Source organism: Streptopelia decaocto (assembly GCF_964273445.1).
Source record: "Streptopelia decaocto genome assembly, chromosome: 1".
In the NCBI taxonomy this organism is placed as follows: domain Eukaryota; kingdom Metazoa; phylum Chordata; class Aves; order Columbiformes; family Columbidae; genus Streptopelia; species Streptopelia decaocto.
The window spans coordinates 124,135,646-124,151,361 of NC_138663.1; the positions used below are offsets into that span (position 1 = coordinate 124,135,646).

The window sequence follows — 15,716 nt, forward strand, 5'->3', positions numbered from 1 at the left end:
CTATAAGAGCTATTGACCAATAACTCTCCTAGGGTTTCCCTGGTAGCCCGGGAAAGTAGAAGTAAAGAAGCTGGAGAATTAGTGTTTTGCTTTCCAACATTAAAAAAATAAAATCACCACCATGTGCAGGCAAATATACATGCACGTAAGTGCCTTCAAATCTACAGAAAAAGTCTGAAACTCAAAATTATGGCAGACCTTACTAAAATTCATCAGGCCATGTGAAGACAGGGTGCTCACACCACAGTATAATGAAAGCCATCAGAGTTCCAGCTTCATGTGGCTTTCATGGACCCACAGCATCTGCTTGCTTTGTTTTGGAATTTTGCCTCTGCCCCATGCGAGTCACTGCTTCAAGAGAAATGTGTAAAGGAGTCACTCTGGGTTTACAGAGCAGGAACAGCAGGAACATCTGAGCTGCACCATTCCAAGTGCCTGTTAAAACAGGTATAGCCAAATGAGACAGGAGAAAGGTTCATAAGAGTTATACTGCAGGGAACAGACAGTCTGATATGCCACTACCTTGAATTTCATGCAGTCATTAATTTCTTCATGTGCAAACTGAGAGCAAGACTCTGCTGCGTCATAATTCCTTGGCTGATTATCATGGAGAATCACTGTATCGTGGAGAATCACTGTAAATGAACATACAGGTTAACGAAAAACAGAACAACAGAAAATAGGGCCTCACAGCCTTTACTTCACAAGGGAGAGTAGAAATGAAGAATGCAGCTTATGCACAATGATATGCATTAGGCTTTTTATCAAGGATATGCAGATTTTTCTTCCCCCAATAAATGTTTTCTCCTTAATTCTTAAAACCCCAGAGTAGGTGAGACTGCTATATTGCTCTTCACTAGAAACTGGTCTGAACTGGATCAATGAGCAGAGTGATGAGTTAAAGATCACACAGAAGTGTAGACAGATGTTCTAACTAAGAGGAAAAAACAAACAAACAACAACAACACGCAAAAAAACCTGAAGAGTTCTTCAGAAGATGCAAACAGGAAAGGACAGGGCTTTTTATGTCTCTGTGCAGTACAGGAGGGAGGTGCTATCTGGGCCCTCTAAATAGAAACGTGTAGGAGCAGACAAAACAGAGCTTGAGTGAGGTCACGTCTTTGTCAGTGCCACTCGGGAAGCCTGACTTGGCTCTGCGGGACCCCAACAGCAATGTTCTAGACAACAGCCCTGAGCTTGAATAACAAACCCTCCAGCAGACAGGGGATAAGAAGAAGGAAGTGACTATATGACAGAAAACTATTATTCAGTCTTATTACAGTGTAGTTGCTCAGTGTGGTTCATGTGGATTTGCCTAGGCATAAAAAATATGCAGCAAACATCGACTGTATTGGAAACCGATAGGCCTCTACATGTGATTGTAAAGAAGTGCTCATTATCAAGCAAGACTTTTCTGCTGCATACCAAAGAATATTGTTCTTGGCACAACACAATTTAATATTTTTTTCAGTGACCCGGAAATAGACATAAAATCATAAAATAAGTTGGAAGGCAGTCTGAGCTTTAAAATGGGCTGGACACTGACATAAAGAATTTAGGATCCTGAAGAATATGTATTGAGCAGTACATCTGGAAACAGAGACTGTAAGCCATGGCCTTAGAAGAACATCATTCTCTCCAGAGAAGCAGGGACTCTGCAAAAGCAAAGGGAGTAACTGTGGCTTATGTGAGTTCCTGGTGTGGTGCTCTGACCAACAGAGTTAGGGCAAGTCAACTTGTATGCGTATTTTACACTAGCATGAGCAGCATTGCTTTGTCCACCTGTAATTTCACATCTTAGAGAGAATATTGATAAATTGAAGAAGCCTAAGACAAGGACTCTGAGAATGACTGAAATCATGAAAAATAGACACTTGCATAGGTACAAGGTTCTTATTGTGTTTTAGCCTCCCAAAGAGAATGTTAGAGTAACGTGGTTATTTTCTCTAATTTTATCAACTAGCAAAAAGAAGTAGCAGATTCTTCAGACTGGCAGACAGAAGTTTAAAAAGGTATTAATGCTGAGCACTGCAGGTAAATGAATTCAGATTAGAAGACAGATGAAGCTTTTTAACAGTTAAGAAGTATTGAAACACCTTTCCAAAGACTGTTATTCCTTCCCTGGAAATACCAAAATCTTGGTTTTAATGAGTCAGGTGGGTCAAGGTGAGTATTTTGGGTGTGAATACATGGCCCTTCTCAAGCCCAAACATACATTGACTCCAAACTTCAGGTGCACACTCCTGCACATATGCCTGGAGGCTCAGGCATCAGAGCTTCCCAGCCACAGCAGGGGAAGAGGCTCAAGCAAAAACTACTCCTTAATGTCCTTCTGCCCTCCATCTGCCTGGGCCATAAGAAGAAGGTGACCAAAGAAGAAGGTGGCAAGGCTGACAACAGGCTGACTTACAGCTGCCAAACACAAACATGGTGGTAACACTCATCCTTCCTTGCACAACAGCATCTAGGACCTTGTGGTAGACCAGGTGACTGCACTGGTTGGTTTTCCAGGACGAAAAGGGTGGGTTTTTGTTAGGAAGGGTCATGGGTGGGACTTTGTTATGTCATGTTTTCTTTTAAAATATGTCACCATATGGTTTCCGTGTTTTGAAGTGGTGATCTCCTGCTCTGTGCAAAGGAGAATGGTTTTCCTACACAGGGGATGGGTGAGCTTTTATGAACCATGAAAAGTCATGCTGCTTGTTGGCAAGTGCTTGAGTACACACATTTTTCAGTTCATATTTGAGAACATAAAACCCAGTAAACATCAGGGAGGAAAGAAGGTTGCCTGGTGTGGTTATGATCTGGACCCTGACATGCACATTTCAAAATGTCCTCTTGGGAGAAAAAAAAATCTGAAAATATTGCAGACAAGGGAGCAGAGAAGCAAAAGGGTTCTGAGAGAGGGTAGGTAATTTCAGAAACAGCCCTTGAGGCTATGATGAAATCTCTGTAACTTGGACTACATAGGAGAGCAAAAATTTGGGTTTATTTAGAGGTTTCTTGCCCTGTTGCCCTAATACCTTGAAAGACAGGCTGCCTCCATGGGTGCATGCATTTTGTATACTGCTTAGTAAATCTAATCCAGGTCACAAGAGATAGGAATGACATTTTGTAGTGTGATTTATAATGGAGGCAGAGTTGTTATCTTGTGGACATGCTCTGATTTTTCTCCTGCTGAAGATCACGATAGATGGATTTTGAAAAGACTAGTTGTTCAGATCAACTTAAAATCAAGCTATTCTCTGCTCTGGTCATATGATACATCAGCGAGGCACCTTGTTTGTTTATTTCTTTGCAGATTTATTTGCAACATGGCTGCTGAAGATTTCCAAGACTCATATTTGATTATATTCTGGGTGTCCAGTAAAGGGGGAATTAATTTCCTCTGGTACATTGCAGTATCATGTCATAGAGCTCCAGGGAGATCTACCCACTCCTTTTAAAAACACCCTCTCCCGGAACAATGGTGAAAATGGAGTCATGATACTTAACGATTTCCAACATTAAACTTCCTGACATGGAAACCATAATGAAATACCATGCACGCTATAATACTGTATGGTCAGGAAAACTAGACAAAGTCTTCCATTGTACCAGTCTGGTTGTTACGAGAGAGGATCTGCCCGCTTTGGTGTAACAGGATGTATTGCATAGTTTGTAGTTTTGCCCAGTTCTCCAATCCCTGTGGGCTAAACCTTTTCAACAACAGCAATAAAAGAAGAAAAAGACTGAGGCCCTTCTCTTACACCACTTTTATTTTAGGGGGATATTAAATACAAGGAGTTTCACTCTTGGTGGAAATTGTCCAACTGACTCCAGGATACTGTGTAATCATTAGGAACTGGAAAAACTCAAACTGTGTGTCTGTAGTGGCTTGGATAAGACCTGCTGGGTGCATTCCAGAAATGAATATTGCAGCTGTGATGAGACTTATGTTTGGTCTCTTCTTTAAGGGTGAATTTTGACCTTATGCCCAAGGCCAGCATAAGACTTATGCACCATTTGAGACCCATTTAAGCCCTCAAAGTAAGACTAACACAGCATTTAAATGTTACATGCACCTCCTGACCATTTTGACAGAAGTGTGTGCATTACAGAATATGTGTTAATCATTAAAATGTATGCTTTCCATTATTAAAAACAGTAAAATACTTTCAGAAAAATACCTCCCTTTCTTACATATTTGTTCTCTTATCGTTTCTTCATACAGCATCCTAGCCTGCAGAAGTTTCTAAAACATTTGCATCTGAAAAGGAATATTGTGTAGCCTCCAGCTGACACTGTAGCCTGTTTTTGTCATCCTGATGTTCCTCAATAGTAGCAGCATGACTGCCTGCTTTAGGGAGTAGTGCAGCTCGATAGGAGGAGATTTGGACAGCAGAACAGTTGGTGCTATCCAGCTGTGACACCCACTCAGCATGCTTTCAGGTGGATTTATTTAGTCTAGCTCTAGTCCAGCCCTATGCCTTGTATGCCCACAGGAGCATATCTTCTGGTTTAGTTTAATCCCAAAGGAATCTCGTTTGTGTGTTCCATGACACCTACCTGGTGCAAACCAAAGCACAGTAAGTGGAGATCATAGCGAAAGCCACTTCAAAAGCATATTCATGATCCTACCATAGATACAGCCTTTGCTCACCTTCATGCCTTCTTAGGCAAAGTATGAGTGTGCTGGTTTTGGCTGGGATAGAGTTAATTTTCCCCACAATAGCTAGTATGGGGTTATGTTTTGGATTTATGCTGGAAACAGTGTTGATAACACAGGGATGTTTTAGTTACCACTGAGCAGCGCTCACACAGAGTCAAGGCCTGTTCTGCTTCTCACAGCACCCCACCAGCGAGTGGGCTGGGCGTGCAGAAGAAGTTGGGAGGGGACACAGCTGGGACAGCTGACCCCAACTGACCAAATGGATATTCCACACCATATGACATCATGCTCAGCATATGAAGTTAGAGGAAGAAGACATAAGTGGGGGACATTTGGAGTTATAGCATTTGTCTTCCCCCATAGACATTACATGTCAGGGAGCCCTGCTGTCCTGGAGACGGCAGAACATCTGCCTGCCCATGGGAAGTGGTGAATGAATTCCTTGTTTGGCTTTGCTTGCATTTGTGGCTTTTGCTTTACTTATTTAACTGTCTTTATCTCAACCCATGACTTCTCTTTCTTCTACCCTTCCAATTCTCTCCCCCATCCCACCAGGGGAGTGAGTGGCTGTGTGGGGCTTAGTTGCCAGCTGGGGTTAAACCACGACAAGAAGACAAGAAGTGCTCACAAAATACTCCTGCTTGTGGATTACTGTTACAGAAGTGTCTGTGGGAAGAGCAGCTTGCAAGGTCTCCACATTTCCCTTTCAAGGCAGAGATTTCTGTTTCAAGTGAGGACAAGTCAGATGAAGCTTTGTGGCAGGCAGTGGTGCCACCTGACAGCACTTCCCCCGGCTCCTGCCTCAGAAGACTTGCAAAATTTTCTCTCCCAAAGTTTCAGGGCAACCGGGATTCGGATGGAAAAATCTGTGCACACAGCAACCGGAATTTGATACCTTAAGTGGTGCAGCGTGTGTATTAATGCCAGGTGAGATCTGGCAAGTGAATGTTTGTTTTAAATTTCTCTTTAATCACTCTTTCAGTTTTGACTTTGAAGTCTAGGGAAGTAGATTTTCTGGTTTATGCCTCAGATGACATGGAAAAAGATATTCCACCTACAGTACTGGAATATCATTTATACATGTGTAAATTCATAAAGCTATGCCTCTAACAGTTTGCCCACATGGAACTATCCCAACTTGACTGAAATAAAAAAAATACCATTTGAGGCATTTATTTTATTATAATTGCCCTAGTATTTCAGATCCAGCTATTTCAGAATATTTGCAAGAATGTATATCCAGCCTATGCAAAAAAGAACAAACAAGGTTTGGGTAAAAGTGAGGGGGAATAATTTACTTGCTAAATCAGTATTGAATTAGTTTTTGTTTAGACGTGGCTCATTAAAAATTAAAGGCACATTGTTGGCTGAAAGGGTAGATTCACAAATGGAGCTGGGAGGACAGCAAGAAGCTGAACATACAAATCGTTGGAAAAATATTTAAAGAAATGATGATAAAAAGCAGTAAGGCTTGGAGGGGTACAAGAATACTTGGATTTATTCAAGTTCTGTTTTTCTACTACAGATGTTCTGCTAACTAGAGCAGAGATGTTTAGAGACCACATATTGGCTGTAAAATTCTAGGACTGAGATTAATTAAATGTCTGCTGCTCCTCATACAAACTAGACTCCAGAGTTTTTCAGGCCTTCTAGTCTTCTGAAAGAACAGCTGTAGAATACATCATGTGCATATCTTGCACTCTTAAAATGTATTTTTATAACAAGTGTCATTTTTATGAAGAATATTTAACATCTTACCCTTCCTCTGATTATCTTGCTGCCGTTCAGAAAAAAAAAAAAAAAAAAAAAAAAGATAAGGGTCTGATACTTACTATACTAACATCTGATACTTCTTGCAGAGCACTGCCTCCACCCAGCATATGTTTTTAAACAAAATTCATAGTAGGTTCAATGGCCACAATTATTCATTTATGTTATGGTTTATGTGAGCTCATTTCTTGCATCAGTTGGAGGAAGGTGAGGACCCCATTCCAGTCTATTCTCTACGTCAATACCTAGGAAATATAATATGTCATTTGTGCCTCTTCTTCCTCCTGACTGGACAATGTCATCGCCCCTTTTGATCAGTAAACTCACCTCTCCTCCAGACCCTGCTACGTGGGCAAGAGATATAGTTATAGTACATGATGTATTTTTATAATGATTAATCTTGCAGAAATCTCTTCTCCTCCTCCATAAGTGGATACCCTAATAATTTGACTTCTAGCCAGGCCTCAGAAATTTCTTTATTTTAATTTGATATGGTACCCATAAATTCACAATATTCTTGTGTTGTTACACTAAAACAATCAGCTATTTAAACAGTGCCCAACCCAGCTTTAACACTATACCACTTATGGCTGCCTCCTTAGCCCTTACATAAAAGTGAAGCTGATGTCAAGTGTAAAATTTTCAGCCCGCTGGAACTGTTATATATTTGATACATTACTTGCACATGCCACTTATAAAAACATAAACCCCAAGCCAAAGGCGTCTCCTTCACTCCCACATGGCTGTAGTTGGAGAAGATGTCATTGACCATAAAGAAGCAAATAAAATATTTTGCCTTAAAGCTACAGTGCTTAACACCAAAAAGACATTTCTTACCAAATTTTTATTCAAACACTGGCCAATTGCAGCAACTGCAATTGCAGCTGGTGGTCATATGCAGTGGTGGCTTGTGAGGGGCACAAAGGTACAACCTGACTAATGCTGTCCAGGAACTCGTGCACTGAGGAACACCAGCCTGTGTCTTTGTTGTGAAAATACTTTTTAATTGTTTGGGTTTTCTGAGGTAGACATTACTTGACCCTTAAATAAATAATACAGAGCCTATGAAAACTTCGGACTGAACTCCTTAGAAATGCCAGGTGTGTGTAGAGGAAGTGCCAGATGTGGAAAGGAGAGAACGTGCAGCCCACAGCAACCTTCCCGCTACTGCCCTTGCCACATGCAATATGAGAAGGATGAAGTTAGCTCGGTCTCCAGAAGCACTCGGTTCCCCACGCATCTGGTAAGACCGACGGGAAGGATACACCAATAATGGTGATGTTGGCTTATTCATCAACCACAAACCTATTTCAATATCAACAAGTAAGTTGGAGTCAGTCAAAACAACTGCCAGGAGGACTCCGTATGAGTGGGTTTTCATAGCATTCAAGCCACGTAGAGACACAGAGTCCAAATAAGGGACAATGTTGACTATGCCGCTGTCCTAGAAAGGGGGTTAAAGGCTGTATAACTTATTCCAAATGCCAGTATATCTAGTCATTTCCAGAACACTAACCAAAAATATTCATCTTCAGGAGTTCTTTGCATGATTACTTATAATGGGGATTTTATTTAATAATTATCACTTTAGAAATAAATGTCTTCAGTGGTTTTAATGCATCACCATAGGAAAGCTTTAAAATGAATAGTCTTGAACATTATAATCATAATGCTTGGCTTGTTAAAACTGCTGACAAGACCAGTAAACCATGGTGGATTTGAGAGACAGTACAGTATCACTGGTAGATTTCTGGGGGATGAAGATTTGGACAGCCTCCTGCTGCAGGCAAACTTGTTCTTGCTGATATGCATATTAATAATGTCCCATCAAGTTAACGGAGGCTTTCAATTCCCAGGAGGAAAAAGCTGACCCATGTTAAGAAGCATATTGCTACAGGCAGATTATTGGATAGGAACTTACACAAACCTGGGTCCGGTTCCCATCTATAGACCTGTGCTGATCACAAGTTTATCAAACGCTCTTTGGTTGATATTACCTTAGAATATGTTGAGCAGGCAATTTTCTTGGGTTTGATTGGATCTTCCTATAATTTTACAGAAAAAAAATTAATATATCCCATAGTAATTGCTATGTCCCCTATGTAATAACATATTAAATGTCAGACACCTTAACACCAGAACAATAAAAGCTGAACAGAATTTTTGTTTTAATTCCCAAGGAGAAAGAGATAATCTTAAAAACAGGTGGTGTTGGGCAGCACATCTCTGGTAGGCCTTGACTACTGTCAAGGGGCTGTAGGCAGACACAGGACTGATTCATTGACACCTTGGATTCAAGGTTTTCTACCCCTAATAATGTGACTGAAAACTGAAAAAGAGGTAATATGAAACAAGACCCTTCTACAAGACAGTTTGAAGGACGTGGATAAAATGATTAGCAACTTTGTCAGTATTGCCATTTGTCTCAAGCTCTTGCTTCATGTAAGTGTTTATAATGCTTAGAGCAATATTTCTTATGTGGCTTAAATACTATATAATCAGAAATCCCCAGCTACCGAGACTGTTACTCAAAGGATCCTAAACTGTGTCATGGACAAACCCAGGAGGTGAAAAACAGCTCCAATGACAGCAGATTGCAACTCCCAGAGACCAAAAGAGCACCATGTCTTTTTACATCAGGATTGAATTTGGTCCAAAGTGCACAGAATTTGTGTTGTGCCTTAAAGCTAATTGAAGATTTGTGTTTCTCTGTTTCTCAGTTGGGAAAGGTCAGCTTTGAGATTTCCAGGTCAGGACTGTTTGACAAGGATTTAGTGTCACCCACAACTTGGGACAAGCTAACAGGTTTTCTTGTTTAAAGGCAATGTTGTAACTGTAAAAAGAGGGTAAGAGGGCAAAACTGGGAGGAAAAAGAAGACAATTTATTTAAGCGATTTATTCTTACACTTTGAGACTCTGAGATGGGAAGAGGGTTCCTCTTGTTGTATGAAGCATGACTGACCTTTCTTTCCATTCTTGCACTGCTGAGTTATTACAGTTTTGAAATGCAAATAGGAAAGACCTCATAATCTATTGGGTAATCTGCATGGACTAATTTGTACCTTCCTGGAGAGCCTAGATCCTTGCTTGATGAAACAGGGCATTGTGGAAGCTTAGCCAACTTTTCCTGTCATTTGGGAAATCAAAGACAACACAAGAGACAAGCACTTGGCTGAACCATTTAATTACCACTAACCCTTCTAAGCATTCCTGCTTTTCCTAGGCTATATGGCTGGACTGTTGGAGTGATGCTGTAGCATGGGAGAACATTACACTAGCCTCCTGTGTATCATATGCCTTTTGATTGACAAACTGACACTTTTTTAATGAGAGTTTCTAAGGTTGTTATCCAAACTACATTCCTTATCCCAGATCTCATCTTTAGCACCTCTCCAAGACGTATCTGGGCCTTGACATATATGACATATATGCAAATCCAGGGCTTGACCAGGTCCCAGTGAAGTCAATACAAATATTATTGGTGCTGAACAGATATTCGCTAGGCTCAAATGAAAAATAAAAGCCATTCAAGAAAATGTGGGAGACAGATTACAGCTTATTTTTTTAATCAAAATATGCCTTCTTCATCTCTGTCCCTTCCTTTAATTTTTTTTCTTACTATCTTAACTTTATAACTAGTTTAAAGTAACTGAGAAAATGCTTAAATTTTAAATTGTTTAATAGTCCTGGACCAATGCCCAAAAAATGTCATGTGACCTTCCAGATATATAACTCTTAATTTTGGAACTTACTGATTCCAGTCAAGGATTTTTGGTGCTGATAAAATACTGAAATGTAGAAAAAGAAATACCAGGAGGTTGAGAAATGAACTTTTGTTCACGGGTATCACCATTTCCGGAAAAATGGAAAAAGAAAAAAGAACACCTGCAAAGCTTTGGTGCGTTAAATATTTAATAAGCATAACCTCAGGGTTATGTTAATGTAATAATTTACATGGGAATATTAAGTTTTGAAATGTTTGTGGCATTAGTTAACCCTTTCTTTACAGAATTGTTAGACTCCCATAGCGGCCTCTGGAAGCTACGGAGGTAGATGATGGTCTGCCCTTCTCTGTGCAGCCGACCACCACGGTCCTGATCCTGCCAAGTATGACAGATGTGCACATCACTCCATTGCAGACAGAGTGGTTGGGCTGAGATGCTGTTTGCAGGCTATGATGAAATGGGAGAGCTGCATCCCCTTTGGAGTCCTGCAGCCAGAGATTACCTGTTCCTGGCACCCATCTTGGGACGTGGAGAGGATATGCACGACAACAAGCACTTGTGTCCCATGTGTCCGTGTTTGACCTGGTCCAAGAGACGGCACCTGGCGATGCTGGGTCCCACATCTCTGCAGGGGAGAAGCCAGCAGAGTTGGACTCCTCTGGGGTCCCGCTCCCCTCACTTTCCCAGAGCCCAGGCTGCCTTCCAGCCCTTGATCTCGGCAGAGAGTGAGCTGCTTGCCAATCTCCTCTTGCTCTCCGGTCAGCGTTAAGGTGGAAAGGGCAGATGAAAAAGTAAATGCAGACATGTGCCCTCTGTGGTGTCCCCGGCGGAGCACGAAGAGTGGGAAGGAAGATGAGGGGACAGGGTGAGTGGATGTGTGTGTCAGTCAGCAAGGAGATGATCTAAGTATCTGAAGTCATTCAAAAGGTCAAAGCAAGCATTAACTCTTCCCGCCCGCCCTCGTCCTCGGGGGCTCGGGGGAAATCACAGTCTGCCCAAACGAGATGACAGCTTGCCGAGACTTAATGACAGGCTGGGTGCAAACGAGCCGCGGCCGCCCAGACAAAGGGAGGAAGTTTGGTGCTGCCGCTGACCCCAGAAAGGTGCAGGGGCAAGGGACGAGCCACGTCCCCTCGGCCGGGACGGCGGGGGCCGCGGCGGGGGCGCGTCCCACCCTCCCGCTGCCCCTGGGCGCTCAGCATCACCGGCACTCTCGGAAAAGCCGCGGCCGCTCCCCTTTCCCTCCGAAAGCCAAGCGCAAACCTGCCTCCTCCGCTGAACACCGCAAAATGAAGGGCAGCGCCGGGCAGGAGAGAGGGGGAAGCGGGCAGGACGCGAGGTAAGCGCAGCTTCACCGTCCCCGGCCAGCGATGACACCTCAACCGCCGGGTTACTCTGTGGCTTTAAGCGGTTTAAGGGAAATCTTGGGTTTTTCATAGACAAACATTTTTACTCCCGGTCCCTCTCCCCTCCCCGGCTTCCTCCCTCTCTTCCACTCTCCTGCCTCCCTCTCTCCCGCTCTCTCTCCCTCCTTTTCTCCTCCCCCCGCCGCCCCCTCTCCTTTTTCCCCCTCCCCTCAAGTTTCTCCCTCTGTCTGATTAAATGAGAAGGAAGTGTGGGAGTGGTGGTTTTGAAGCTCTCCCTTTAAGAGGCAGCCTGCAGTGACGAATTGTTGAAATTGCCATTGCAGGATGGCATTCCGCTATAAATTCATTGTTCCACCTCCTCTCATCTTCACATTTCTCTCTCTTCTCCTCTTGTTCACATCGACAGACTGGGGATAACAACAACAACAACAGAAAAGATACAGGGAGGGGGCTTTCACAAAAATCTGGGACGCTTGCCGCTTCTTGAGTTTTTTTTTTTTCCTTTTTATTTTCCTTTTTTTTTCTTTTTAACCATCTCACCGGAGACGATCGAGGCGGGTTTTGGTGCCTGAATTTCTTCTCTCCCCTTCTCCTCCTTCTCTTCAAAACAAAAGGGGGCAAAAGAAGGAAAGGGAGCCCACCGGTGTCCGAGAAAGTGCCGAGTCGCAGCAGACCTGCACCCTGCCGCTGCTGCTGATGATGATCCGGTGACTGCAACAGAGAAGTGGAAGAGAAGTGGGAAGTGCTCAAACTTCTCTACTTGCCGGGTCCGAGCCTCCTCTCCTCCTTTTGCTCTCTCCCCCTCCACCCCCTTGCCTCCCGAGCAGCAGTGATTTGGGATTTTTTGCCTCTCTCTCTCCTTCCATGTGCTCCCGGCTCTTCCTTGCAGAGAAACACAAAGTTCACACCCGAGCGGCTTTTGTTGACATTTTTTTCTCTCCCACTCACACTTGAGTTTGGGACGGAGAACTTTCTTTTTCTTTTTTTTTCTTCTTTTCCCACCTCCTTCCCCCTTCTCCTTCCTACGTAGCCGCACTCCGCCGACCGGCTCTTTCCATCCCCCCGCCCCCCGGCTCCCCAACTCTTATTATCACTACTATTAATTATCACCACCACTGTGGCCGCTCCTGAAGGCGAGGCGAGCATGCTCCTCAGGCTGCTCTCCCTGCTGCTGGTCGCCAAGCTGCACCTCGCCCTGGCCCAGCCGCCGGCACCTGCCGACGACGGAGCGCCGCCGCCCCCCGCTGCAGCCTCCCCGCCGCCCCGGCCCCGGCCCGGCCCTCCCCCCGGGCCGCCCCGCGGGGCCAGCGGCGTCGTGCGGCGCCTCGACCCGACCTACGCGGGGGGCGGCAAGGCGGGCTACGTTCTGTACGCCGGGGGCCAGCGCTTCCTCCTCGACCTGGAGCGGGACGAGGCGGTGGGGGCGCGGGCGCCGCGGGCCGGCGGGCCGCCGCGCTGCTACTACCGCGGCACGGTGGACGGCAGCCCGCGCTCCCTGGCCGTCTTCAACCTCTGCGGCGGCCTCGACGGCTTCTTCGCCGTGGGTCGCTCCCGCTACACCGTCAGGCCGGCACGGCGCGGCGGGGAGGCGGCCGGCCCGCGGATCTACGGGGAGGGCCCGGCCCGCGTCCCGCACCTCTTCCGCAGGGAGCGCTTCAGCTTCGAGACGCTGCCGGCCCGCACCAGCTGCGAGACCCGCGACCCGGCGGCGGCGGCGGCGGCAGTGGATCGCCGGCGGAGGCGGCGGCGTCGCTCCGTCTCCCGGGCCCGGCAGGTGGAGCTGCTGCTGGTGGCCGACGCCTCCATGGTGCGCAAGTACGGGAAGGGGCTGCAGCACTACCTGCTCACCTTGTCCTCCATCGCCTCCCGGCTGTACGCCCACGCCAGCCTGGAGAACCACGTCCGCCTGGCTGTGGTGAAGGTGGTGGCCCTGGGCGAGAAGGAGAAAGGCCTGGAAGTCAACAGGAACGCTGCCACCACTCTCAAGAACTTCTGCAAGTGGCAGCACCAGCACAACCGCCTCGACGATGACCACGATGAGCACTATGATGCTGCCATCCTTTTCACCCGTGAGGTAGGCATCACCCTGACCGATGGTGACTTGGTGTCCCTTGAACAATGTGTCGTGGGGTGACTGGGCACCTCTCCAGCCTGGCTTTGCCCGGGGGTCGCCTCCCAACTCATGCCTTCGGCCTTTCTGTCAGGTTGCACTGCATCTTAGGGACCAGCACCCACGCACACAGCTGCCGGGAATGGAAGAGGGGCTGAAAACCCAACAGATCGTGTCTGCGTTTATGCATGCCCACTCCCCTGCAAGGTCATCCCCACTGTGGGTACGGTGCCAGTGCCGTGCTGGGACTCATGCCAGCATGGAGGGGTGGTAGTTTGCCTTCTTGGGGGACTTGGCTGAGGTCACATAACTTATCTCTGTTTGGGAGACAATGTTGTTCCATCTTTCCCAGTGAGATGCTTCACACACAGCCCCTCTCTTTCTCTCTGAGAAGGTGATCCAGGCAAAGGGCTGATAGCACTCCCTAACATAAATTAGCCTCCAAACAAACCTGCTAGGGAGAATGGTGGAGAACACCTTAAAAGTATGCGCAGCTTCCTTGTTGAGTGCATGGGGATGCTATTTCCAGCAAGAACAGCTCCACCACACTGGAAGCTGGTAGCGCTTGTGGTTCAAGGGTAGGACGTAAATGCAAACCACAGGTAAACAGAGCTGAAGTTGAGTGAGTTGGGCTGGTGGTAAGGAGATGCAGTCTTTTTCTCGTTCCCCAAGTGAAGAATGGGTCAACTGTGGGTCGGATCCAGCCGGTCTTACTCATGCAGAGCTGTGCCTTGCTCCTTGCTTGGTTGTTAATTAATTGCATTGCCAGAGGTCGTTAAGGGACATTGCTCTAGTAGACATGTGGCCGAGTTTATGCAATGAAGTTCTTCTGTAAGAATATCCCTTCAGCGGTTTGGGTTTGGTGTTTTCTTTTTTTCCCTTCCCCAAGTACGAAAAAAATAACTGCCTGACTTTCCGTTCGTTTGAGTTCTCCTGCTTTTCTGCATCGTAAGAGCCTGCCAAAAAGGATGCTTTGGATGGTTTGTGGAAGGAGTTGCTCCAGATTGGGGGAAAAAAGCGTCTGGCTTGCTTTTATAGCTGTAAATAGTTGAAACATTAGGTTCTGTGTCAGTCAGGCATCACTTGTACAGCAGGAGCCTTTTTTTTAACATTTTAAAGCACATCAGTCCAATTTGCAAGCTTTCATTTTTTTATCCTTATAATCTGAATGAAAGCAGGCTACCTAGGCTGGTCTTGCTTTTTTCTATAAACATCCTTTCTAATGGCTTATTAATTAAGCCTGGCCCAGAATTCTTGACTTTTCACTGAAGAGTGGTTTTCTCTGCCAGTATTCCCATTTATTTTCCTGGGATTTATTACAGTTCGGAAACTCTTAGGGTGGCAGACGGTGAATCTTAACATCAATTATTAAGATAGTTTGGATTGAGATAGGATGTGCATTTAAAGTGCACTTGCTTTACAGATGCTTATCTGTAATTCCTTGCATGGATGCCCTCCTGCCAGAACAAGAGTGTGCTGCTAATCAGTAATCTGCTTTCAAAGACTCCTGAGCAATGTATCTTCCATGCATAGTTACTTCTTTTGGATGTATTTAGAACCTAAACTAAACAAGATGTCACCGTTCTTGTGGTCTCTTTCCACTCTTAAGGTGCAAATATTGCTTGAACTGTTACTTAAGGATGTAAACGCTTTGCAAGAAAAAAGCACAGGCTTCTGTTTTCTTGGTTTACATTTTAACACGTTTAAGTATGGGATTAGCTCCTCAGTGGAATTCAGTATAACTTAATCTGCTTTAATGATTTGCTATGTGCACATGCACAGTGTTTGGCATTGCATTTCAGTATTTGACTCAATAAGAACAAGACTGTAGAGTCTTGCTACATGTGTTCATGATGTTCTTTGCAGGGTGTGTGTCTGAGTCCACATGATTTTTATATGCTTATGCTTGAAATGTCAACATGAATCTGTTTGCTCCTCATGGAATGTAAACACGAGAAGGGTTAAAGGATGAAAAAGCAGTAGAGATGTTTCCCGTAAAAAACAGCCCTGCTTTGAACTAAAGAGAGATTTTTTCCAGTTTAGCTTTTCAGTGAGAGTGGCAGCAATTGGCAGGAGGATCCAACTTTTACAAC

At 45.0% G+C, this 15,716-nt stretch overlaps 1 protein-coding gene across 1 annotated transcript in view; it reads left to right on the top strand.

The window, feature by feature from the left end:
* The first annotated feature begins 11,408 nt into the window (after window positions 1-11,408).
* ADAMTS5 (ADAM metallopeptidase with thrombospondin type 1 motif 5) overlaps window positions 11,409-15,716 on the top strand; it is a 45,321-nt gene continuing 41,013 nt past the window's right edge. The window contains exons 1-2 of the mRNA XM_082074485.1: window positions 11,409-11,485; window positions 12,128-13,587. Coding sequence (XP_081930611.1) covers window positions 12,658-13,587 — 930 coding nt within the window. The 5' untranslated portion in view covers window positions 11,409-11,485; window positions 12,128-12,657. The remainder of the gene's footprint in view (window positions 11,486-12,127; window positions 13,588-15,716) is intronic.